The sequence below is a fragment of the Diaporthe amygdali genome (assembly GCF_026229845.1).
Source record: "Diaporthe amygdali strain CAA958 chromosome Unknown NODE_34_length_500367_cov_65_467389, whole genome shotgun sequence".
Classification (NCBI taxonomy): Eukaryota; Fungi; Ascomycota; class Sordariomycetes; order Diaporthales; family Diaporthaceae; genus Diaporthe; species Diaporthe amygdali.
In genome coordinates this window covers 282,459-307,741 of record NW_026517054.1, presented here as the reverse complement: position 1 = coordinate 307,741, position 25,283 = coordinate 282,459, and the positions used below count along the sequence as shown (strand labels likewise).

General features: G+C 53.5%; 8 protein-coding genes across 8 annotated transcripts; 6 read left to right on the top strand and 2 right to left on the bottom strand.

The window, feature by feature from the left end:
- Positions 1–42: 42 nt before the first annotated feature.
- On the top strand, positions 43–6,475 carry J7T55_005501 (cytochrome p450; the record flags this gene model as incomplete). Its single annotated transcript, XM_053132999.1, has 10 exons — positions 43–274; positions 334–1,063; positions 1,589–2,252; positions 2,314–2,529; positions 2,707–2,912; positions 3,071–3,407; positions 3,675–4,114; positions 4,826–5,715; positions 5,779–5,836; positions 5,893–6,475. The coding sequence occupies 10 exons, from the start codon at positions 43–45 to the stop codon at positions 6,473–6,475; spliced, it is 4,356 nt and encodes a 1,451-aa protein (XP_052989117.1).
- A 392-nt stretch (positions 6,476–6,867) lies between these two features.
- J7T55_005500 (uncharacterized protein) lies at positions 6,868–8,260 on the top strand (the record flags this gene model as incomplete). Its single annotated transcript, XM_053132997.1, has 4 exons — positions 6,868–6,891; positions 7,571–7,600; positions 7,673–7,952; positions 8,034–8,260. 4 exons carry the CDS (start codon positions 6,868–6,870, stop codon positions 8,258–8,260), a joined length of 561 nt encoding a protein of 186 aa, XP_052989116.1.
- An 864-nt stretch (positions 8,261–9,124) lies between these two features.
- On the top strand, positions 9,125–10,042 carry J7T55_005499 (uncharacterized protein; the record flags this gene model as incomplete). The annotated part of the gene is made up of 2 exons (XM_053132996.1): positions 9,125–9,303; positions 9,367–10,042. 2 exons carry the CDS (start codon positions 9,125–9,127, stop codon positions 10,040–10,042), a joined length of 855 nt encoding a protein of 284 aa, XP_052989115.1.
- A 1,514-nt stretch (positions 10,043–11,556) lies between these two features.
- On the bottom strand, positions 11,557–13,204 carry J7T55_005498 (uncharacterized protein; the record flags this gene model as incomplete). Its single annotated transcript, XM_053132995.1, has 5 exons — positions 11,557–11,643; positions 11,786–12,188; positions 12,243–12,304; positions 12,354–12,579; positions 12,633–13,204. The coding sequence occupies 5 exons, from the start codon at positions 13,202–13,204 to the stop codon at positions 11,557–11,559; spliced, it is 1,350 nt and encodes a 449-aa protein (XP_052989114.1).
- Positions 13,205–13,722: 518 nt separating this feature from the next.
- Positions 13,723–14,855, top strand: J7T55_005497 (uncharacterized protein; the record flags this gene model as incomplete). The annotated part of the gene is made up of 5 exons (XM_053132994.1): positions 13,723–13,726; positions 13,786–14,090; positions 14,156–14,329; positions 14,440–14,616; positions 14,697–14,855. The coding sequence occupies 5 exons, from the start codon at positions 13,723–13,725 to the stop codon at positions 14,853–14,855; spliced, it is 819 nt and encodes a 272-aa protein (XP_052989113.1).
- Positions 14,856–15,399: 544 nt separating this feature from the next.
- J7T55_005496 (uncharacterized protein) lies at positions 15,400–17,919 on the bottom strand (the record flags this gene model as incomplete). The annotated part of the gene is made up of 2 exons (XM_053132993.1): positions 15,400–16,851; positions 16,921–17,919. 2 exons carry the CDS (start codon positions 17,917–17,919, stop codon positions 15,400–15,402), a joined length of 2,451 nt encoding a protein of 816 aa, XP_052989112.1.
- Positions 17,920–18,300: 381 nt separating this feature from the next.
- J7T55_005495 (uncharacterized protein) lies at positions 18,301–19,056 on the top strand (the record flags this gene model as incomplete). The annotated part of the gene is made up of 1 exon (XM_053132992.1): positions 18,301–19,056. The coding sequence occupies one exon, from the start codon at positions 18,301–18,303 to the stop codon at positions 19,054–19,056; it is 756 nt and encodes a 251-aa protein (XP_052989111.1).
- Positions 19,057–19,492: 436 nt separating this feature from the next.
- On the top strand, positions 19,493–23,380 carry J7T55_005494 (uncharacterized protein; the record flags this gene model as incomplete). The annotated part of the gene is made up of 8 exons (XM_053132991.1): positions 19,493–19,562; positions 19,638–20,064; positions 20,137–20,261; positions 20,350–20,423; positions 20,688–20,746; positions 21,149–21,332; positions 21,456–21,543; positions 21,657–23,380. 8 exons carry the CDS (start codon positions 19,493–19,495, stop codon positions 23,378–23,380), a joined length of 2,751 nt encoding a protein of 916 aa, XP_052989110.1.
- Positions 23,381–25,283: the final 1,903 nt, after the last annotated feature.

Sequence of the window (25,283 nt, the reverse complement as noted above, 5' to 3'; positions counted from 1 at the left end):
ACCGGCCTGCTCTTCGCTTTGTACATGTGGAAGAGCTTCATCATGGTATCTCTGCAAAACAAGATAATTTACGCCCCCTTCCTACCCCCGACCGCACGGTTCGAAAAGATCGCAGATTGGCAAAGTAAGCTGTTTGGCATCAACTGGAAGGAAATCCACATGCGGTCGGTCGGCGGGACAGATCTTGCCTTGGCTGTCGCCAGTGTCTCCTCAGAAGTCGATCAGTCATGCGAACAGGGCGTCTCTCACCATATCTACATCCTCTACCTTCAAGGTTGCTTCTTCCTCCCTCGTCTTCTGCTACTGCGTGCGCAAAGCCACTAACTGGCCCAGGGAACGCATCGTCCTTGCCACCTCGCTTGCCGGATCATTCTTGGATCCTGAGGAAAATCAAAACAAGTTTCAAAGATGGCTATCCCGGGTGTGGGAAAGCCCGCTTCACCCAAGTCGGTTTGAGTTATCGTGGGTATTGGACTTCGGCGGGCACCCCGAACGAGATTGGTATCAACCTAGATGCTATTGCGGCCATGAAGTGGATATCTCAGCTACATGAGAACACTTATCAGAAGGCTCAGAACGGCAGTCAGGACGTGAAGCCGATAGTTTTCATTTGGGGTCAGAGCATTGGATCAGGCTTTGCCACCAATCTCGCTGCGTCTGGCGCGATTCCGTCCCACCTGGAGCCAACAGCCTTGATCCTTGAGACGCCGTTCTTGTCCGTCAAGGCAATGCTCGCGTCACTCTATCCTGAGAGGTGGTTGCCATATCAATACCTCCACCCCTTCTTGCGAAATTTCCTGGACAGCGACAAGAATCTCGGCACCATCGCTATGCAGCGGCTGAAAAAGGGTGCCCAGCCACCTGACATCTTCATTCTTGAGGCCGGCAGGGACGAAGTGGTGCCTCCGAGTCACCCGGAAGAGCTTCGGAAACGGTGTATGGAATTGCACCTGCCGGTCGAGACGGTCGTTGTGCCTAGGGTTTTCCACAGTGACGCGATGAATGGGAGGGCTCACGTAGCCGATTTCATTATGAAGCATACGGCGAAGGTCATCCGTACGAGGTACTCAGAGGATGCAGCAGCTGATAATAAGTAGTCCTACACTGGTCGTCATTTGAACAATCGAATTCTGTGTCTATCTCTGCGAAGTGACAGTCCGTAACGAAAATCAAGGACTCCTCTACGTGGTGTGATCTCAAAGTCTTATACGGATTATTGTTAAACCATTTTCGGACCATTAGTCGGCTGACTAGAGCCATGTAAGTCAACGAACGACCTCAAAACAAACAGATCAAAGAGACATGTTCCATTACAACCTTCTTAGACAGCATGTACTAGGATATATATTAATATACATTTATATGTCATTGAAAGTTGCCAGGAGGTTGCAGCCTCAGCCAAAACCCCAACCCTAGAGCTCAGCTCACCAACTGCCAGGCTTAACGACCCGAGTGTCGCGTCGCGTCCAGTTGAGAACTTATTCTCATTCATTATTCCAGAATTGGTCAGCCCGAACTCGTTTGACAAAATTCATCAACGTCGCAGGACGTTGCTTGGGATCGTGGAAACTCTTTATCATGCGTACAGCTGCAGCGGTCCCGGAAACCGAGCCGTGATCGCAGCCGTTTGCACTACAACCATATCAGGCCTTCTCACCCGCCCCAGGCTGCGTTGGTCAAAGTTTGGTCGCAACATGACCTTCGACGATGTTTCTGTGGTACCTATCAGCTCGGCCGAGGGCCTGAGGGCCAATTTCGCGTCTGAGCTTGACAAGATTGGAACCGCCCAAGACGGCTCATCCCACGATATTCTGCAACAGATCGTGTTGGGCTGGTCGGCAAATGTCACGGATGGGCTGCCCGATGCCTTGATTTACCCTGCGAGGCGGGATCCCGCCAAACTCGGCCAGACCCTGGAGAACAGTCCCGAAATGGACTCTATGTTGAAAGCTGAGGAAATATCGGGTAGTTCAATTCTCTGGGAAACCGACAGCCATCCTGAATTCGACGCTCCTTTGGTGAGCATGGGGAGGTTGGATGAGCGAAGCCTGGCTGTTTTGCGGGTTTTGAGAGAATTGACGGATTGGAAGGACGAGCGCCTGGAGATCTTCATGATAAAATATGACGGAACCCTCGGCGGCCATGGTCAAGAGACTCTGCAGTATCTGGATCTACTGGGTCGCCCTAGACTCGTCGACTTCAACATGCCCCGCCTTGACGTCCTCAGCTCGTCTCATAGTGAATGTGACGTGGTAGGCTCACTTTCATTCCAATTATTGGAAGTTGGCATTGCTAATAAAGTTATCGCACCAGGCTTTTGTGCTGTACCGCAAAGACCTTCTGGTGGATAGTCTCGTGCGGCTAGAAATTCGCGATGATGAAAACTATGAATGGCTCAAAAACCAGATCGTGTGTTTTCTTATACACCTTGCAGCTGAGAGGCATGCTAACTACATACTTGACCTTGCGATTGATGAGTTCAACGAGAGCCGGTCTAACGTCGACACTAATGTTGACAACAAGTTACTAGTATGTAGTATACTTCTCGATGATAAGGACAATTTTTTCGATCGAGCCACTATCTCTTCAGAGCCTTCGGTCGAGCTTTTCAGACTTCTCAAGAGAGCTTTGTCTCTTACTGGGTTTAATATGCACCGTTTCAAAGAAGGATTCAGGTGCTTGCTCGATCTGCTGCGCTTGAACAAGCGACTCCCAGACGCGCTATGGGTGTTGGAAGCACCCAAAGATGTTGCCCAGAACCCGAACGGCTTTGTTGCTATTTTGATCGACGACTATTTCAGCAACATCGAGGCAGCTGTGGGCTACCCTGAAGGCGATCTGGGCTTTGAAGAGGCAGGGACTGTAATTCGGATTTGCGTGGAGTACCACCATGGGTTTGACAGAGCTACGCAGTCAGTTCTTCCATGACCCGTCATCGCTTCTTGAGCACACTCACATCTCAGTCTAGGTTACATACAATGATTGAGTCTCAAGTGCGCAATCGTGAATTTTGTCTTGGGCTCGTCCTGCACATGTTCGTGCATTTGGACAACCGCAATATCTCTCCAAGCGTGATCCGATCTTGGTATTATTGCTTCCGTCACCATGCGCTCCCTTTCTTGCGTCTTTCCGACATAATACGCATCACCGAATTCTCCAAGTACAATGTGGCTGGCAAGATAGCAGGCGGCACCTTCGACAATGCCTCAGAAACACCTAGCCGCAGGCCGATGGAACGGGACGAGATTAGCGGTATGTTTGCGAACATGGTACAGCTAGGATGGTACAAGGAAGCTGTTGAGTTCCTTCGTGAATTCGCGCTCCGAAGACTATGTGCAGGGGGCCCTGGCTTCACTGGCGATATCTTCCACTTGCTGTGGCTCCCCTTCTTCGCCGACGTCTTCAGAGTTTATCGAAGACCTGACGACCAGAACTGGAGGGAAATAGATCCAATTCTGAGGGACGTTTTTCTAGGTGTACTAGTCCTCTACACGGTCTGTATAGTGGGACGCAAGCCAGGGAAAGGAAACCTTCGCCGGGCGGAATTAAGTCCTCAGTGTACTTGTCTTTCGTGTCAGGCCATCAACACTTTTCTAGCAGACGGAACGAAGACCCGGCAATTATTTCAGGTTATTCATAAGAAGAAACTGGCCGCAAAACACCTCACAAGACAGTGGAACGCAGACCACAGCACATACACCATCTCGCGCATTGCTCTCAGCCACATTGTCCGTCAGCTCGACGACCGCGACTGTGCCTGTCACACCCGCGAAACGAAGGCGGCAGGGCCGGTTCTTGTCCTGCACAAACGAGATAACGAAAGAGTATGGAGGGCATGGAATGATAGGAGAGAGACGGCAAGGGGGAAATTGCGTGAGTTCGGGTGTCTTGAAGAGATCTTCGGGGAGCAGCACGCAGTATGGGGATCTCTGGCCTTTCTCGAAAGAGCCTCGCCCCTCGAATTCACGACTCCATTCACCATGGTACATACGAATTCTGAAGTCGACAAAACGCTGTTAGATATCAGGCAAATGCTGCTAGAGATGCTTAGCCTAGTGCGGCAGGTTGGGAGCCTATCGTGGAAGACAGTCACTCTCAACTCCCAAGGACTCGTGTTCGAATGGCAACGAGTGGCTCAGGAGCATTCAATTGAGCACAGGGGGTATAAGCCGCCGTTGCCTGGAACATTGTGCGCATTACGTTTGTAGGGCTATTGTTGCCTTGGGGACTGACTGTGACAAGTCGCAGTGGAATCAATAAGGAAAGGCCGTCCACGACAATCAACCCACAGGAACACAGAATGGAACAGTTAGAGGATATATTGCCATACTACGAGATTCGCCCTGTTTTTGCGGCTTTAGACTCTATGTCAGAGGCTGTTGGTATAATCAGGCATGCTGCGACGCTTGCCAATCTACGACAGTAGAGTCTTGCGATATGGCTGATAAGAGTCCATGGAACCGCTGGTATTGTGACTTGTACCATGAGATCTCAAGGCGGGTAATGTTTTGGAGGCGTGAGATTGATTTAGTTTGCCGTTGAATATGTTCTGATCCGGACCGGCAGAAGCTGCTCCTCCGATCGGCACCCCCACTGTCGAATGCTTAGCTTCCGGAGTCATCGATGACTCCCACGGCGCTATCCCGATTCCTATCTGACCTCCCCTCGAAAGGATAGCTTTTGCTTCTGTCGAATACGTCTTTATTTCGAATATCCTGATTGTCATCTCGAAACGGTGTCACCAAGTAGCTACAAGTGCCTGTATATTAATCATGGCGCTGAGATCCTTCTACATGCCATCAACACCCCTTATCAATAACGACAGCCCCTTCTATACCACTGTCACTCTGATCTTTCTATCCTTTACATTCCTTGCCACATATCGCCTCTTCTTCCACCCCTTGTCCAAACTGCCTGGTCCTTTACACCTCAGGCTCACCAACATTCCCCTTCTGTGGCGCTCGTACGTCGGCGATGAAGCGACCTATCTCACCTCCCTCTTCCGCCGCTACAACACGCCAATTCTGCGCATCGGCCCAGGTGAAGTCCTGATCGCCGACGGTGCTGCACTCGCTCCCATCTACAGCTCCAATGGCGGATTTCCTAAAGCCACCTGTTACCGCAATTTCGACATTGACGGCTTCCCCTCCCTGTTCTCAGCCTTGGACAGATCTCACCGTGCGCCGCGGGCGAAGAGCGTGCAGCCTCTTTTCGCGACTGCTAGCCTGAGAAAGGGCGAGGAGAGGGTCAATGCTGTCGCGAAGGACCTGGTGGACCGACTGAAGCGCGAGAGAGATGCGGCCAAGGACGGGGACAGGAAGGTGGACGTCCTCGACGCGGCGAGGAGGGCTGCCGTCGACACGGTCACAGCGTACCTCTTTGGGGTCAACTACGGAGGCATTGGTGAGGTTGAGAAGGCCGAGGAGAAGGCCCAGGGCAAATTGAGCGCAAGCGAGTTTGTGAACGCGTTCGTCGCCGTGGGCAGGTTCTTCTTCCTTCCGACCTGGGCTTTCATGGCGCTTGAGCAGGGGGCGGCCTATTTCTTTGAGACCGAGGACACAAAAGCCAGTTTCAACAGCGTTCAAGAATTTGTTGAAAGACTGGTAGACGAAGCAGACATCGGGGACGAGACGTACCAGGCGAGGATGTTGAGGGCTGGGTTAAGCAGGGAGGAGGTAGCTGCGCAATTGAAAGACCTGATGTTCGCCGGGACGGGTGAGTTCTACGCAGCGGTCGTACTTCATTTTCGAGGCGTCACAACTAACTCAGACGACGCAGACTCCAGTGGGATGAACTTGAGCACATTCTGTTGGCAGCTAGCCAAACACCCAGAGATGTGAGTATACGAATTACGTGTTGAAGATCCAGGAGTCGAGGCTGACGCAATAACAGATATGCAAAAGTCAAGGCAGAGGTCCTACAGGCGAAGCAAAACGACGATGGTTATGACCCGTCCTTGCTGCCTTGCCTGCGCGCCTGTCTTAGAGAGACACTTCGTCTGAGCATGGCAAATCCAACCCGGCTCCCAAGAGTGGTTCCTGAAGGCGGCTGGGTGTTCACACCAACAGCGGGCTTCTCATTCACCGGCGAACCTTCAGCAGCAGGGAAGCAGAAGCCCTCACAGCGTCCATACTACCTGCCGGCAGGAACGATTGTCTCGGTGCAGATCCACACGATTCACCACAATCCCGCCGTGTTCACGGACCCATACGAGTTTAAGCCTGAGAGATGGCTCGAATCGTCTCCCGAACAGCTGGAGAGGATGAATCGTGACCTGATCCCATTCTCACTTGGAAGCCGAGCCTGTATAGCGCGCAATCTGGCTATGATGGAGCTGAATGTAGCGTCTGCTGCGATTCTCGAGAGCGGAGTGCTTGATGGGGCAACAAACGTGGGTGAAGAAATCGACATTCTCGAGTGGTTCAATAGCAAGGTCCGGGGAGAGCGTATAGAGATCGAATATGCACCCGCCTGATGTACCACAGAAGGGAACTTTTCAAATGTCCAAGACAGCACGAAGCGTATTTTCCATTGTTGCGAAGAGCCTTAGTGGTCCTTTGGTGCAGCTTTCAGGATAGCATGGGCGGTCAGTGGTGTCAACACATGCTATTGACCTTGAGTAAGGGTTAGGAGATGTGAATCATATTAGGGCTTTTTAAGCCATGCTAGATTATCAAAGTGCCTCACGAAATAGATCTCTTCTACCCAAGATGTTATGCTGATCAGCGTCGCTACGGCAACAGGGTGCATGCGTTGACTGCAGGTTTCGTGGGAGTCCTTCTCGACTGGAGTACATCATTGGCTGTAACAGTAACAGACATCTGCGAGTTGTCTTGCAAAGCATACCGGTTATTGTGCCAGCTCATTATGATACATTTTGATCTGATCGGAGTCTGTTCCTACTAGACCTCAATTTCGACTGAGTAACTCCAAATCCTAAATTACAAAAGCTTTCTGTTCCTGGCACATTAGAGATCTCGCTGGACGACATCAATCAGAGTAGAAAGATCAACGCTGTATCAATATCAATTTGAAGGAATATCCGTCCATTGTTGAAAGAGACCAGCTAGATGAGTCAAAAGCAAGCCAAGCCATTAAGATCAACAGTCTCTAGCTCCTTGATTCTTTCAGAGCGATCTATTTACTTTTCTCAGAGAACAACAAGAGTATGAGGGAATATCTCGGGAGTTAGACGATCTGATTGGTTGGTTGGGCGGGGCTTTTAGAAAGTACGGTCTCCCTTCCCATCCAAGTACTTGTGTACTGTTTGCAAACGGTGATAATTCTGACAAGCCTTGCTTGCTTCCATACATTCTTGCTCCTCCATAGTGCGCATACGTGTGATTGTCCCAAGAACAGGTATCTCGGCGACTCTAGGAAGGGCGCGTGGCAGCGACGGAGCCAACTCACTTAAGTCTCAACATCACAGCCAAAACCACCAAACTTTCTCTCGCGTCTCCACAACTCAATTTCTGTACATCTCATGCTCCTTCTTCCTTCAACTCACCAAAAAGAACATCACTAACCAGTGAAGTTCTTTCCACCCGCTAACAAGCTATACGCACGCTAGAATTTGGGCATTGAGTCCACCACTCTCGATGTCCGTAGCCCAGTGTTGACCCTTGTGTATCGCACTGCCCCGGAACAAAATATTTCCAAGTCTACTCTATAGGACTTCCACACCAATGTTCTCGATCGCGACGATGTATTCCAGCCCGAGTTCTACCGTAATGTGCTTTTCTATGGAAGCAAAAAGGAGGACTTGAATTTCGAGCCCGACGCTTCTGAATATCTCTTGGCCTGGAAAACAGAGAAGACCTATTTCGTGGCCAGTGAAGTTGAGGATCCGCCAGGACCATACGTTGTTAGGCATGGACGATCTTGGCAGCCGTGGAGAATCTACGACGACTTCAATTCGACATTCATGGCCACCTTCAACTCTGCAGGAGATGGTTCAGGACGACTAGGTCATTGATTCCGCAGAGACTGTCTTGGCATAAGTATCGCTGAATGGCTGACCACATCTACGCTAGTCACTTTCGACGCACCGCGTGCTGGGACCGGCGGAAGACTCATTGTGCCATCTCGCTGCTACTACAAACCATCTAAAGAACGTCCGCTAGATGGGGCCCGAAGCACAGTCAAGGATAAAATCGATATTGCAGGACACAAGACGAGTCTATGCAACAGAGCATGGCTAGAGCTCTCTCCCGAGAAGACGAAGACTGCAGCTTGTGTCCAAGTGTTGATAGACGCTTGAGCTACCATCTTGGGGAAAGTGAAGCTGCAAGCCATGATCATGAGAGAAGACCCTCGAAGCTATCTCACGAGAATTTGATCAGGTTCGCAATTAAGCTGATGTCAGTGTCTCGTTAGTCCGTTTCTCTGTCCTTTTGTGCAAAGAAACCTACGTGTTGGAGCAGGCCGTGTTCGTGCAGATTGAGCCGCAGGGATACGGGGGCTGCTTACGTGACCACTGTCACACCCACCACCAACCAAGAAATGGGAGTCAGGTCCCAGTCTCATCCCTTGCCTCTCACCCTGTCTGGCCCCTACAGAACCCTGCTGCTCATTTAATCTCAGGTCTCACACTTGCACCGATGAGTCTTTGCCCGACCGAGCGCCCGCCCAACCAGCAGCCCGCCCTGCCTTCACAGCCCCACAAAACCCAATCACGTGAGCAGGCGTCTCTATCGCGCAGGGATCCAAAGTGACATTTTCCCGGACGCGACTGGCTGGCTGCCTTATCGCGACTGGCCGCTCTGATCACCAACCCGGATGCACCTGGGACACTCAGCGCTGATCAAGCCTGATGCGGGCGTCGCCCCGAACCAGAGTATAAAAACCACGGCTGCCTCCCGCCTCTCCTCGCATGTGCGAGAAATCTCCCTCCCTTTCCCTTCCGTTTGCCTTGCTGCCTGAGGTAGGTTCTTTCTCTCCATCCATCATCCACCATCGCTCCGTCAATTCATCAATCCATCCAATTTCACATCTCTTTTATTCCATCAATTCCCAACTCTTTTGAATTGGCTCCATCGTTCGTTTGCATTATTTGAGATTTTCACCATTTATTTTCGGGAATCACAACCCTGGTCAATGAGAGCGGACAGGGAGGAGGGCCAACATGTTCTCCCGGGCAAACTCAACCAAGCAAAGCTTTTCCAAGGGCTCAAAGTATGGCAAATCAAGCTCTTCATTCACCCGCGAGGCCGGTGTCTCGAAACGTCGCCATGAGCCGCGTCGCCGACCAAACACTGCCACGACTGCATCAACTGCTGACTCGTCTCCAACAGTTGGATCAAGGTCAGTGTTTTCTCAGTCCAACCTGCATAATGCCATCCACTCTAACATGAATCCCATCCAAAGTGCTGTCAGCCCCATCGTCACACTCGTAATCGGCCACGAGCAACGCATCTTCGCGGCGCACGAGGATGTCCTCTGCAACTCGCCATACTTCGCCAACGTCCTGAAAGGCCAGTATATCGAGGCCTCAACCAAGCGCATCGCTCTTCCTGACGAGTCACCCGAGATCTTCTCCTCGGTCCTCGAGTACATGTACAAAGGCGACTACTACCCTCGCCTCGTGCACAACAAGCGGCGAAACTCCTGGGAGATTGAGCAGAGATCCGACGGCGGCGGTCGCAGCTCCATCGAGTCGACCATCTACCATCAGGACACCAGCGGGCCATTGCTGAAAGACACGGTCATCTACTGCGTCGCGGACAAGTACGGCCTGGAGGAGCTGAAGCGCGTCGCCCTGCGGAAGCAGGGGCTGCAGACCGGCATCCAGTGCAGCACCATCCTGTCGTCGGCACGCTACGCCTACGCCAATACGCCAGACTCTGACTCCAAGCTGCGGGCTCACTACCTTGCCCTCATCATCCGCAGCCGCTCCACCTTCAAGCGGAGCGGGACCATGCAGCTCGAGATGTACAACGGCGGGAGCCAGCTCTTCTTTGACCTGTTCGTGGCGCTGTGCAACCACGTCGACGATGTTTCCTCCAGCGCGCAGACCACGCCTCGAAGCAACCGCTTCATCTAGAATGATTCACGTGTGGTTTCCTTTTTTTTCTTCTTCTTTCTCTCCATCATCTCCTTTCTGATCTCTCTTGTCATCTGTTTCTTTCTTGGATTGCGTACCCATCTCACTCCTGGAAAACTCTTCAAAAAGAATACCCCTCAGCATCAATGTCATTGGCTGGAATTAATGAGCAATGTTTTATTTTCCTTCAATGTATCTTCTGCCAATTGATTGTCCCCACTCGAGTCTTTCAAAGACGCCTGTTTTCTCCTTTCTTATTGCGGACTGCTTAGCGAGACGACACGGACATCTCGAGGACCCTAGACAGGCGAGAGTGCAAGGAGTTTGGCGCCATCAGACATTTGACTTCGGTGTTTCTCATTGATTCCCTTGATATCTTTTACGACGACATGTATTATTAGAATTTCACGAGGGCTACTGGACGATGAAGGGCGACGGTCCTTTGATGACTTATTTTAGATTTCAAAATGCGGACCTTCATGTCCTGCCGTTAGGTATCATTATGGCAACGGCGACCGTTGGCTAACGGCAGGGCTTTTACTGCTAGGAAAACGGGTTTGCTCTGAGAGCAGGGGGAGGGGCAAATCAACAGGGCAGATTGGAAGCAAGACTAAAAGCATTACTGTATAATTCCTGACACTCTTTTATCAGAATAGTTGCTCTGGTAGATTTCCCGCAGCAAGTCAAGGAAGATCGGGAGAGCCAGAGTCCACAATTGAGTCTGCTTCTCACCACCGCCCGCGCCACTGATTCACAAATCGCTGCAGAATCCAGGAGGACCCGTGAACAAAGAAACAAGACCCCAGTTCCTCGGTAATTGAAACCAGCGAAGTCCAAGCCAAGTAATAGTGAAGAACATGTTAGGAGCCGGGATGTTATCAGCCGTGACTTGCTGATGGCGACGGGGAAGTCCTGTTGGGAATCAGATGTTCGAACCGGCCGCAGTATTGTCCTACAAAAAGAGCCGCGTAGTGACTCACGCGATAAGGACTGAGTTTAAGTGGTTGCATGCAGCCCTTGCCCTTTTCCGCCTCGCTCCCGTTCACGCGTGTTCACGGTGGTGTGAATGCCCACGCACGGACAGTCAGGGATCATTCGCGTAGATGGTGAACTCTGGTGCGTCTTTCAAGGGGAACATCAAAGTAAAACTGCCCCCTGGGAGAACTCAATTGAGTTTCTTGTTGATTGATGGCTGCATCAACTTTTATTTAATGTGGGCTTTGGCCTGCCGAACAGCATCTCCGTCCATTCGGCGTCAAGTGTTTTGACAAAGCACAGCTGTGAGAACTCAAAGCCCACTTTGTAGGATTGGGAAACGATGTGACACCAGCCATGGCCGCACAGGCTAGGCAAAGCGTCAGTCACACTTGCGTCAGTGCTGACAATACTGCCTTGTGCAACCCACCGAGGCGCAACAGGTTGCCAGCAAGGAGCACATCGGTTGTATACCATCAGACCGATCTGTTGAGATGGCCGTAGATTTGCCAAAAGATACGTGGCTGCGGATGTTCCGTTCAAACTCCTGTACCCGGAAATGCATCGTTCTTTTTGCTCAGCACCACGATCTGCTGCTGACGGGCTATGTATCCCTTCATGAACACCTGCATTGAAGAACCGTGTCAGTTGAGTGAACGGCAAGATGGTATGGAACACATGGACAGAGTGCAGGTGCGGAGAATGGAAATGATAAGCTTGAAAAGCGACGTGGCATGTGATTGTCCAGGTTAACAAGCATCGACTCACTTTGTAGATCATGTTGGCAAGCAGGCACTCAACTTCATCCGAGTCAACCTGCTGCTTGCTGCTCAAGCTGATGGCAGCTGTGAACTCGGCGATGGGGATGCGCGTCCGGCGGATAGGCGGGTCTACGTCTGGAGCCATTCCGCCTGCGATGAAGACCTTCCGCAGCAGATTGCGGAGACAGGTGTCATGAGCTCGTTCAAGGGGTAGGTAGATTCGGCGTTTGACGAATTCATCCTCACCCTCCTTCAGTGCCTGGTCGAAAGCGTACAGGTCACCCTTCTTTATGCACTGGGCCAAGGGCAGAAACAGTTTCTGCAGCCGTGGGTAATGCTCCAGGAGTGCCTGGGTCGGGAGAGTGTGTGTGGTGAGAAGGTGGCAAGGTATGAGATAGGTCAGAATTAGCCTAAAGCCAAGTTAGTCTATTATGTGTTGCCACGAAGCATTCGCCTTCACTCACTCCTTGTTCCTCTGTGCATCTTTGTGGCAGAGAGATAACGCCTCTGCCAGGCTCTTCTCGGCCTGCTCAATGGTCAGCTACGAGTCTCGTTGATGCTGAAGGCAATCTCACCTCCACATAGTTCTCCTCGAGAAAAAACAAAACGCCCTCATAGTACTTGAAGGTAACTTGCTGGGACTTTGGGAACTGGTCCAGATCGGGCATGTTCCCCTGGTATGCGCTGAGATTCTTTAGAATCGTCCTGGACAGCTTGGCCTTGTTGAGCTTGAAGTACGTCTTGAATAGGAGATTAATGATGAAGTAGATCGCCCATTTCCTTGACTCCTGCAGCGGTGCCCTGATCTGAGTTAGCGCAGATCAACAAGTAAACGCCTATTGTCAGTCACGTACCGGTCTGTCAAGCAAAGAGAGAACAGCCCGTTCAGATGGCGCGCGCATTCCTCCAAAGTCTGATGTGCCTCCATCTCCGGATCAAAGTCATCCAAGACTGCAGCTCCGGGATCTGCAGCATTCGCACCCCGCTCATCGTCTGCCTTGATGGCGAACACCCTCAAGTACTTCCCTGCAACATACAGGCACGGTATCGTCCAGGCTTCGAAGCCGAACTCTTGGTAGCCGCGTTTGATGAGCAGGGTCATGTCCTTCCAGGCCTGATACACAGTGGTCCAAGATGGCCTGCCAGGGGCAATGATGTTGCCCTGAACCGCAAGGATGGCGCCCACGGCGGTCCAGTAGGACAAATAGATGTCAGTCCAGGCATCGATCTCCTGGTTCGAGAACTTGAGTGGCGATGATCCATTCTTGAGGTTTCGCCGTATATAACCCCTCGCATCGTTGTGATTGGTACTCTTCCAAATGATCTTCAGGGTTTCTGGGGGCAGTTCTGGTGACAAGGTCTGAGCCAGCTGGTAGCCGTTGCCTTCAGCCGTCGCTGTGCTGAAGTCTTGGAAGATGAAGTCCATGGTTGGGCTGGCAGCTGCTGTGCAGCACCGAAAACTCGAGTGAAATGAGTTGAGTTTACCTCAAGAAAGGGCCAAAGTCATGGCTGAGGGTGATACCCTTTGTTGCGCCACACGTTGTTCACTTGTTTGTCTGTCCCACGGCATGAATGCTGAGTGATCCCTGGCCTGAAGTGAGTTGAGCTGCCCCCAGCTACCCATGCAGTACCCAGGCAAGGCTGCTGCTGCCGCGCCAGCTGGGTTGCAGCTGCCGCAGCTGGCAGAAAATCCCCACCCCCTGCCAGCGATATTTCTGCCTCGCCGCTCAGGCCACAGAGTGGGTCCGAACAGCACCAATCAGTGGCCGAGGCACCAAACCACAAATCTCTGAATTGCCTTGATGAAATTTCTCGACTTTGCTAGGAACCACTTTCAACCCTCAGTCAACCACTAACCCGCGACACCACGACGGTACAATCAATCAAAGTGAGATTCTCCAGTGACATAATTGCCGGTTGAAAATACTAACATCAGTCGCGCAGATGGGTAAGCATCATCTCCGTACCTTTGCAGCGTGAAATCGGGAGCGAAAATCGGGAGCGAAGTCGAGGCCGAAATCGAGAGACACCGACCGAGACAGACGACAACGAACGATGCCTTTGGTGAAAAGCTAGGAAAGCATAAAGCGGCCACAGACGGACGCTACTGTGTGGGCGACATCGACAACCACTTCCGGGCAAATCGCAACAAGAGACGGTGTGATGTTGATGTCAGTTTTGGCAAGATGCGCAAAGCGCTGCATGGTGGATTGGATCTCGAACGCGAATATCCCGATCGACGACAGGCCTTCGAACACTGCCATCAACAATTCAACTCGACTCTCGAACTCGACTCTCGCTCCTACTTCCACGTCCTTCACGAAATCGACTTAGCTGGTTTGGCTGGCTAACATGATTGCGCCCAGGTCGTCTCCAGGAGTACCAGGTCATCGGCAGGCATTTGCCTACCGAGACCAACCCCACCCCGTCTCTGTACCGCATGCGGATCTTCGCCCCCAACGAGGTCGTCGCCAAGTCGCGATACTGGTACTTCATGCGCGGTCTCAAGAAGGTCAAGAAGGCCACCGGTGAGATCGTCAGCATCAACGTGGTATGTGCAATCACTGTGACCACGGGAAGAATATACCAGGCGACATGAGAGGAGAAAGAATAGGCAAGTTTAAATAAGGAATAGTGACTCATGCGATTTTTGAATTACAGATCCACGAGAAGCACCCCCTGAAGGTCAAGAACTTCGGTATCTGGATCCGCTACGACTCTCGCTCCGGCACTCACAACATGTACAAGGAGTACCGTGAGATGTCCCGTACCGAGGCCGTTGAGGCTCTCTACCAGGACATGGCTGCCCGCCACCGTGCCCGTTTCAGGTCCATCCACGTACGTACAATACTGCACATCGCGCCCCGAAACTGAAACCCAGGAATGTCCTATGGATAAGCAGCTGACGATTGGGTTAGATCCTCCGCGTTGTTGAGCTTGAGAAGTCCGACGACGTCAAGCGCCCCTACATCAAGCAGCTCCTGACCAAGAACCTGAGCTTCCCTCTGCCCCACCGTATCCCCAAGATTTCCACCAAGAAGGTCTTCTCCGCGAAGCGACCCTCGACTTTCGCCTAAAGTGGTGCTTACTGGTGGTTGGGTTCTGGTTTTCTCAGGTCGGTTGTGGAGAGCGAGTGGATGGCCTTGGTAGTGACGGCAACAATGGACGAAACGAAAAAGTCCAATGGGTTTCCCCGGTGTTCATAGGGGTACGGCATGTCATTAGCATTTGCTCTGAAATGGTCATGAGCAAAAGGAATGGAATGAAATCCACAAAAGAATGAAATAAGTACGCTCCATGGGCGCCATTGCCCTCTCCACTCAAGATGTGTGAGACGGAAGTCGGCTTGCTGAATTGTTTGTGACTTTGGTATTGTACCCGCATCACTTGGGGCTCGTAAACTCATTAATTTCGATATTTGTGAGAGGAGGCTGAATTACACCCCTGTGTGTATACCAGATCCCTGACCGTATAACCTGATGCCCTCCGTTTACAGTCCCTTCCAGTAATTTGGCCTCTGTCATCATCTTACCGCCGCTATCCAACCTCTCAATATACAAGTAATGTACAATTGGGGCAAAATGACTGTCACCAGCCTGACAGCCGAGCGTCAAAAGGCCCCTACTTTCCCTCACTGCTAGAAGGAGTCTGACCCTCCACATTGACACTCGCATCGTTCACAAAATCGTTCCAATAGCTCCAGTCCATCATGTCGAAGTCGTCGCCACCACCACCACCGCCACCACCACCAAGCATCGTGTCCAGCGGCGCGTCCGCCATGTCCGTGAAGTCTATCGTCCATTGCTGCTGATGGCCGTTCTGTAAAATAAAGGGAGGTGGCACCGCCGCAGCGTCTGGCACGGGCCCAAACTCTTGCGCCAACGGGATTCCCGTCGGCCCCAATTCCGTGGCAGGGTTCGCAGGGGGCCTGCCCGGCGTGGCTCCCGCGGGCCTGGGCGACGGCGTTGCGGCGTTCGGTGGTGTTGGCGCGTAGACAGAAGGGCCTCCTGCCACGGGCTGCGGCTGTGCCGTGTCTCTTGCCTGGGTCTGCGGTGGATTCGCCGGTTGTGTCTGGCTCGGCTTGCTCTGCTGGCCGCGGTCGCTGATGCCCAGCCTCCTCATCTGCGCCTCGGCCCTCCTCTGCCTTGCCTGCTTGAGCAGCTTCCGGATCGGCCGCCACAGCGCACCCTTCTTTGTGTCCGCGACCTTGTCGCTCCATGCCGGCATGACGCGGTCGATCGTCTTCCACGCCCTGTCGACCAGGGGCCCCTCCGTCTGCACGCAGAGCTCCGCCAGGGCGACGGCCAAGGGGTGCCACGGAATGTAGCCGTCACCCCACCAGAGAAATCTCTCCCTGTACTCCTCCGTGCTCATGGCGGCGGAGGACGGCCCGTGGGTTTGCAGCTCCATGATGGCGACGGCGGTCTGGAGCATGTGCTCGCGGCTTACTCGCGGCTTAATGGTAGGTTGTCTTACTTGGAATGGATATTGGATGCTCAGCCAATAAACCAGCGATGCGATACGTATGACCGTGGCCGCATAAGCCGACTGCGGGTGTCCCGGTTGATCGGCAGCGGCTGTGAGAAACTGGGCTTCTAGGGCCTTGATACGCTGAATGATGTCTTCCTCGGAGACCTGAGGCTGCACCTGCGACCCGGGAGTGGTGGTTTCATGGGTGGCTTTGGAGAAGCGGCTCCTGGGCCCGTGGATATACAGGAAGAGTTTGGAGCAATGGTAAGTGCAGAGACTGAATGTTATGTCTGTTGGTCCCTCTTTTGCCAGCTGGGGCAGCGGGACCGTAGTGTCTGGGCCGAAGTCCTCGTCGTTGATGTTTGTCGGTGGAATCGTGCTGGTCTCTTCTTGCCGGACCATTGCCTCCGTGCCTCGATCCTGAGCAGCGCGGACATCGAGAACGATGAGCTGAGCCCACAATCTACGGCGCATCTCTGCTTCATATGGAGAGAAGATGGACCCGTCCCCGTCACGATGGAGACCAATGGCTTGAGCAAGACGGTGAACCAGAGCTAGCAGCATCCACGAGGCGCGAGATTCTGCATAATTGCGTAGACAAGTCTATTCCAGAAAATCAGTCTCAACTCCGCCCGGATTGCGCAGAGCATCTTATCCTCTGCTTCGACTTACAGAGTAGATCATAAAGGCCTGGAGCGACTCCAGCGATGTGCTGTTCAAATAATCCGCCCTCGCTAGGGCATGCTCAACCGCTTGCTTATACTGCACAGCCAGCAGCCTTCGCTCCTCACCTAGTTGTCGCATGCAGCTGTCTGGCTGCACACTTGTGACAGCAGCGAAATAGATGGCGAAGAAGAGGGCCTCTGTTGTTCGACTGAGCGGGTGATCGGCTGGATTTACCATGAATAAATTGAGGGTCTTTTCGATTGTCGGTTTATGCACAATTTTCATCAGTGGATCGACGCTACGGAAGTAAATGTCACATAACCTCCTCATCCGTGCGGGCGGAGGATGTGGTAATACTTCCGCCAGAGAAGCATTGCCCAGGATCGCGGGTGGGCTCATGCCGTGGGTGAGACTGCTATAACTCCCCTGATATTGGGACTCGGGCGAAGGGCCATCGGTTTCGCCGTCGTCGTCATCGTCTTCATCGCTAGGCTGTTCCAGAGTGGCCTTGATGCCCTCAACTTCTCTCGACAAGTTGGCCCAGAACTCCCCGCTCACGTACTTGGCGGCGGGATCATCCTTCGACACAGGCTGGGCGGTCGGGCATCTCTTCTGGGGGTTCCTGAGCTCAGACTCGGCCACCCGCTGAGCTGGACTTATCGTGGGCTGAGCGACCACCTTGTCGACGTCCTCGGCTGTACTGCTCGACGGCGCCGCGTCCACAGGCGGATGGCTAGGATTCAGACTGATAGAGTCAGGATCGACCTGGCCGACAATGGCCTCGAGCTTGGCCAGTCTGTTCAGCAGCTCATGATTTTTATTTGTGCGTGGGCGTCTGTCCTTTTTGCGTGACGGGAAGATGCATTCCAACCCGCCCCTGAGGCAGTGGGGGCAGGGGTAGGTCTTGGAGCACTTGACTTTGCGCTGGCGACAGTTGACACAGCTCAGAGCGTGGACTTCTTTGCCGGCATCAGAGGGCTGACGGACTCCCGGGGATGCGCTCATCTTCTTGTGCTGAGGATTTGAACATGCAGGACGAGATGAGGGCGAGTGAGGTGTATGAAGATTAGCGCCTAACCCGTCTTGTGAATGAATGATGTCGTCCAGGCTGTCGGGTCTTGTTTCCACGCTAGCAAAAAAAGGGCCGGACCCTGGCTGAGTTTGGGAGACTGAGGCTGTTAGACTACCTCTGTCCCAGTGGCATATCTTACACCATGAAAGAAAAGCCACGGTGAGTCACAATCCAGCAGGCCGATGCAGGTGAGTGATAGAATAAATTGCCAAAACGATGAGAACACGTATAGGGAAATAGTCACAAACCTTTGACCCTTTTTTTTTCTTCTTTTTCAAAGCCTGCCACCTTAGCAGCCGGTGAACACCAGAGTCATGCCGCCCTCTCTCGTGCCCTTTAACCCAGAGGCATGGGTCACCGTCCGCACAACCCTGCCTACCCTGCCGCAAAGTATATTTCGCGCACAAGTCACCACCCAACGACTTATACTGCGGCCGTTCACTCCCTCCGACCTCGATGCCTTGTACACGCTCCGCCAGCAGCCGGAGGTGATGCAATGGACGACGGCTGGGCGGGTCGACGCCGATAGGGCAGAAACAGCAGACAAGCTCGCACTCTTCCTGCCGCCCAACGACACCAAGACTTTCAACTGTGCCATTTGCCTAAGGGAGACGGGCGAAGTGATAGGCCAGGGAGGCGTGCATCACTTTGAGCAGCCGGCCGACGCCGCCGCCGGGCCCCAACTTGGCTGGCCTGAAATAGGATACTTGATCCGGAAGGAGCACTGGGGCAAGGGAATAGCTACGGAGTTCTTGACGGCGTTCTTGGATATGTGGACGAAACTACCCCGGGAAGGGCTTGTCGTGCGGCAGGTGACGGCCAGCTCGGCGGAGAGCCTGAGCGGGGCCAAGATGGTGGATGAACAGCTCGTAGCAGTCATTGATAAAACGAACGGTGCGAGCCAGAGGATATTGGAGAGGTGCGGGTTTGAGGAATTTCTGACGTTGAAGGAAGTCGACATCCGTGACCCCGACAAAATGATTGATCTGGTCGCTTACAGGTACTTTCCCAAACACCGGGAGGGGATCTTGCCAAGCACCGGCGCAGCGGGCGAGGATCCATATGTGTAAGTAGTAAACTGCCTCTCGAGAGCAGAATCCACAGTTTGTGCATTGCGGCCTGGCTAGCAGGATTTGCAGCTTATTGGCCTCGGGTGCCGTGTTGCTGTGTTGTTGTGTTCTACGTAGAGCTTGTGCCCGTCGGACATTTTGGACAGGCCGTGGTTCATCCGGCTGCCATGCGAACCGCCGACTACACCAGTAGATCAGTAGATCTACTTATGTAGCTAGGCTGCTATGTAGCTAAGCCGGGTCGGCCCAGCAGGGTAATCTGATCCTTCGTCATTCCATCGAGTGCCGAGTCCGGTCCGTGAGCTTTGTTCATTATCATCAATTCACACATAAGTAGAGGAGGTTGCTGGACATTGATCTAGCCCCTTCGTCTTTATTCGAACCAGTATCAAGACAAAACGAGACAGGACAAGACAAAGACAAGATAGGACTGAAAATGGCCGGCTTGCCACCTACCACAATCCTCGCCGCTTCGGCAGGCATTCTCGGCTCTGCATGGAACTCGGGTAAGACCCCTCAACGGACCTCGTGCAGACACGGTTGGACAACGGGATAAGCTGACAGGGCCCAACAACACACAGGCGGCCAGGCGATGCTGTCGGTGCTTGCCATCCCGGGCCTGCTTTCCACCAGCTCTCCGGTGCCAACTCAGTTGCTCGCACAGCAGTGGGCGGGTATTTACAACAGGGGCAAGGCGCTCGGCCCCCAGACGGCAGCGCTCTCGCTGCTGGGCTACGGCTACCTGGTGTACGACCGCCGCAGGCAGAGCCGTGAGTGGGGCAAGTACCTGGGCGCGGCGGCGCTCACGGTGGCGATTGTGCCGTTCACGGTGTATTTCATGGACGCGACCAACCAGGCGCTGCTGGGCGCGGCGGCGGGCGGAGCGGGCAGCCTGAGCTCGGAGGCTGTGAGGGAGCTGGTGGTCAGGTGGAAGGGGCTGAACCTCGTGCGATCGCTGTTGCCGCTGGCTGGAGCTCTGCTTGGCCTGTACGAGCTGGTCGGGCCCTGGTGAGGCAGACAGTCTAGATGATGCGTGTGTGCGGCGCTTACTGCCTAAGCAAGACGGCTAGCTTTGGGTAGTAACGGAATGGAATGGACGGTTCGCGAGAAAGATGCAGCTCTGGGGAGGACCTCCCTGCTCTCTGGCCATGGACTAGCCGCCTCGCAAAATGAAGCTGTGGTCGCCAGATCATCATTCTCAAAAAGTGAGGCGTCGTGATGCCAGGCTTGCTGGTGCAAAGGAATGGCGGTGGATGGGAAAGATGGGATCATGATCGTTGCCCTTGATCGCAGCATTTGCCCAGGATGCCCAGGATGGGCCCCAGTTCCCCGGAATGTCCCAGCTCCCAGCCTGGCTGGCTGGCCCTGTAAGTGGAGCACGGGTGGTTCCCCCTGCCCCCCAACATCCCCCCCAGCCACCAGCAGCTGATGGGCAGGATGGGGTGCTACACACCCTGTGGGCAGGTAACGGCTCTCTGCCCGCCCATGTGGATGATGCTATCTGATGGATGGATGCTTCTGCCGGCCCACCTAACAACCTCGAGCTGCACCCTGCTGCACCCTGCTGCACCAGCTTGCACACCCAAGCCTTTGCCTAGGCAATTTAGGCACTGTTGACCTGCATGTCCAAGATTAGAAGCGGCGTCTTGTCGACCGTGGTCGGTCAGTCGGTCAGTCGGTTCATCAGTCAGTCAGTCAGTCCAGTCACTGTCGCTCAGTCGCTCAGTCAAGTTGTCTTGTCTTGTCTACCTGAGTCTACTCTTTTCTTCTCTTCCTCTCTCTCTCCACCTAACCTGCCAGGCTGCCTGCTCGTCTCGACCTCGAATATACCCTGCCCTCTTTCGTCCCATGTTGCCACTGTTTGTTTAATGTCTCCCAAGCTTGCCGCCGTCCAACCCCTCCAGCATTTTCACACTGATCCTGGGCCGCCCGATGACGCTGCTGAATGAAGGTGGAGGCCCAGTGTTTACAAACATAACATTATTACATTATACACTCAGACCATACGTACATATAGCTTAGCATCCACCGCACACTGACCCCTCCGTGCCTGCACCCGCAACTCGCACCCACAACATTCGCACCCCGCAAGGCCAGGCCAGGCTGATGTGAGCGACGCCATCGCCATCGCCATGGCCACCGCCACAGCCTCAGAGCCCAAGCCTATGCCAAAGCCAGCAGTTGATGCGAAGGACTACTACGGTTATCTCTACGAAGCCAACAAGACTCCAACCAAGGTTCTCGACGCCCTCTTGCGCGCCATCGCGCAGCACATTGTGAGTGCCCTGCGCCCGCGCCCGCACCAGCGCCCGCTTTGACTCTTGGTCTACCCGACGAGTCCATCGCCCCGCGCCGTATGGGTCCGGCGGCTAACAGCTCGGCTTTGTCCGCCATTCTAGATCGACCATATCGGCGACAAGCAAGACCAAACTCTAAGCCCGTCCAAGCTTGCTGCCTTTTATAAGGCTGTCGGAGGCGACTATGACCGTAAGTTTTCTCTTCTCTTACACCCACAACATGCCAGCGCCGCGCTGCGGCGACAGGCTGAGCTGTATCGCACACGGCATTTGCTGACTTGTGGCTCGCCTCTGCCCGCCCAGGACTCTTCGTGAATGCCCCAAGCGAGTCCATCTCCTACATCTGGCAGGTCTTTGGCTGCCAGCACACTCTCCAGCCTACCGACAATGACTATGAGGCTCCCACCATACCCGCCCTGACCCCAAGGGGTTTCGCTCGCTGGCAATCCATCCAGATCCTGCTCGAGCCCGATGAGCATGTGCCCTACATAGCGTTCGCGGTCAAGAACTGGGGGCTGAAAAATCCCGACACGGGCGAGCCTTTCCCAAGGGACATTCCTGCTACTGCCTTCCCCACCGCGCCGGATCCTGACATCACCGCGTGGCATGCAGCCTGCGGCGAGAAGCTGCGCAAGGAAGCCACACCGAAGGCCTCGCCCAGGCCGACATTTCCGTCTGCAGCCGATCGCATGAAGGATGCATACTCGCACGTCCCCGCCCCAGACTCAGCAGGCCCAACTGGCCGCCCCAGGCCGGCGAATCTGGCATCCGACTACTTCAACCACCGCCCTCCGTTTTTCACACACGTCAGCCCAGGTCATGCATCACGATATCCGAGAGGCGCTCCCTTGCGCGTGTCCCCTGACAGGATGGAGAGGGTCAGGAGGAACGGCTCCTCGGCCGAAGACATAGCTCGCGAGGAGCGAGCACGACGGCGCTCCTTCTCGGACTATCCCTCTCCCCAGGAGCAGTTCTCATCTGTACACCTGAACCCGGGAAGATCTGCCCCGCCGAGACGCCATTCCCACCCTAGGCGAGGCTTCAGCAGTGACGAGTCTGACTCCGAAGCTGACATGAGTCCTCGGTCGAGACGGAGTTCCGGACACCACGCTCCCCCACCTCGCGGTCCAAAGGTCGCAACACGATATGCGCATGTTACAGACTCTGCCACTCCCTCTCCCGGCATACCACCACTTGCACCCGGTGGGTCTCCCGCGGTACAGGTCCCTAGCCTCAGGGCAGATAGGCCAGACGGTGGGGTCAAGATACGACCCGATGGCCGGGACTCGCCGGTGTCGACCGGAAGAAAGAAGAGCACGTCGGCGCCTTTCGAAGGGGCCAAGGATTGGGCCAAGGAGAAAATCGACAAATTCTCCGGCATGCTCCCGATAGTCTCAGAGAAGCCACCACGAAGGAACGCGAATAGCAGCGGAAGCGGTACGATCCCCATTGACCGGATCGACCGACTTTCCAGGGACAGCCTTCCTGGGTCCTCCAAAGTCAGCCGGAGCTGGTCATATGACGACCAGAGTGCGTCTGACTCGGACGAACGAGACCGGCGTCGAAGGAGGAGACTTCATGAGCGGGAACGTAATCGTCGAGACCGAGAGAAGGAAGCGTATGAACGGGAAAGGGACAGGGACAGGCCGCCTCGTCGCAGCAGGGACGCGCCCCCAGACTGGGATGACCTCGACCCAAGGGACAAGCCGCGGAGCAGGAAGGAGAAAGAGGCGAGGTATCTGCGCAGGCCGGACAATACGCGGAGGACGAGCAGCCATGCTGACGTGGACAGATACAGACATGATGCCTTTGAGCTGCGGGATCGGGAGAGGTACGGGGCTGAAAGGGATAGGAGGCGGAGGGGAGGGAGTGGGTACGAAGATAGGGACAGAGACCGAGACAGAGACAGAGACAGAGACCGAGACCGAGATCGAGAAAGGGAAAGGGAAAGGGCACCGAGCCCGGAAATCAAGGGAGTTAGCGGCCGACGATACCCTACAGAGCCGGCATGGGTTCAAGATGAATGAGGTCGACGAGTGGAAGCTCTGAAGAAGTCCGACTTGGATATACACGGAACGGACAGGAACAGTGTGCTTGGACAAAAGCTGGACAAACGCAGCTCAAAGCAGAGCAATAAAGCGGATGACGAGTCCTTATCATTACGAACGACGACGATAATGACGAAGATGGATGACGCAGGCGATGGGGGATGTGACAAGGATTCTCACGGCACACTGTTATAATTGGATTTCGGGGGAACATAATGATCTGGAGTTTTTCTGGCATCTCCGCCTTTTAAAAGGGCGAGCCTGGGTAGCGTTGGGATCTACGAGTGATTAAGATACTCTCTTCTTTTCGAGACCCCTTTTGTAGGAACTTTATACCTAGGTGCGCATGCGTTCGCTGAGCGTGGGTGATCATGACCCTCTCCTTACCACTACATAGAGAACTTTCATGTTTCTGAAGCCAGCTCATGCCTACAGCAATTTGTATTTTCAATTAACGTCATCTGGACGGGTTACATGTATTCCATGCAAATTGCCCATGTGCGAGAATGGAGTGCCCCTTTATCACGGTAGGCCTGGTATCTCGACAAGCAGAGTCGCTTGAGAGCCTTGTGTGCTTGAGTCAATTTCTATAGATATGATGAAGTTTATACTATTTATCCGTTTCACTGCAATACTACTCCTCTGTGTTTCGACGCACGTCTTCCTTGGACTACGTACAAGACTAATAGTATCTACTTAGAACCCAGTAGCTGGTTTGGCTAATCTACTAGTTTCCTGCCACAAATGAGCCGGTCTTTCTCGCATGTCTCTTCTCAACAGAACCCGCGGCGATCTCTCATGACATGCCTCCAGCATTAGGTGTATACCTTGTTTTCCCGGGGTAAAATAAAGGATAATGATGTCTCTGCTGGCTATCGTACACTGTGGTAAGTCTTTCTAGTCTGTCTTTTGCAGGCTGAGCTGACACAAAGCCAGACTATTGACGCGATTTGCATAAGAAGAAACAGCATAATGCCACAGAGCGTTTACCTCAGAATGTGAGGCAAAAGATATTTGTGGTCAGGAAGTTAAGTGGTCACATGGCAAAAGCTCTGGCCTTGATGTTTCCACCCGGGCCTCAATTTGCCGTAATAGGTTGTTCTACCACTGAATATATCAAACTATTTCGAACGTCTTCAGTTCACATCCCTCAAAAAACTTCATGTATGGCAACTCGTAAGCGAAATTCAATGCCGCTGTAGCCACAGCAAACACTCCAACACGAAGATACCTGCCAGATCGTGGATCGCAGTACAAGACCAATCCGAACGGTCTTTCCAAATTTTCCTGCTTCTGATGTCTCTCAACTTCACTAGGATGGTCAGAATATGCTTCGCTCACTACCGAACTCCCAATCAGAGCCAGCATCAGGTCAGACATGACTTCCTTCTCGTGTGATGGATCCCATTCGACTTCAGGAGGGAGCCAATCCAACATGAGACGAAGTCGAGGACCATCTCTTCCATCAATGTGTAGATTATAAAAACTGTCCTTGGAACGTCCCCACCTCAGCATCGGATCCTCAGGGTCTTTCTCAAAGTCGAAGCCAAGGAGAAAGGCATGTGTCTCCAGAAACAGCACCGCGTTTGTGATCCTACCGAACTCATCTTCTGCCTCTGGAGTTACTGTGGCCTTGAGGAGAGTATATCGGGGTCGTGAAACGTTCCCACCTCCAAAGTCCGGCAAGCCACATTCTTCCCACTCACTGCAGGGGGTGATTGCCTGTTTTCGGCCTACCCAGCTCCATGAAGATGCAACAAATGGAGACCGGCTGTTCAGAATATCCACCAGTGAATTCAAGGACGAAGGGACGGCGAAAGGCTGTTCATAAGGCGGCTGGATCCGCCACATCAGCTCACGATATAGTTCGCTCTCCCACATT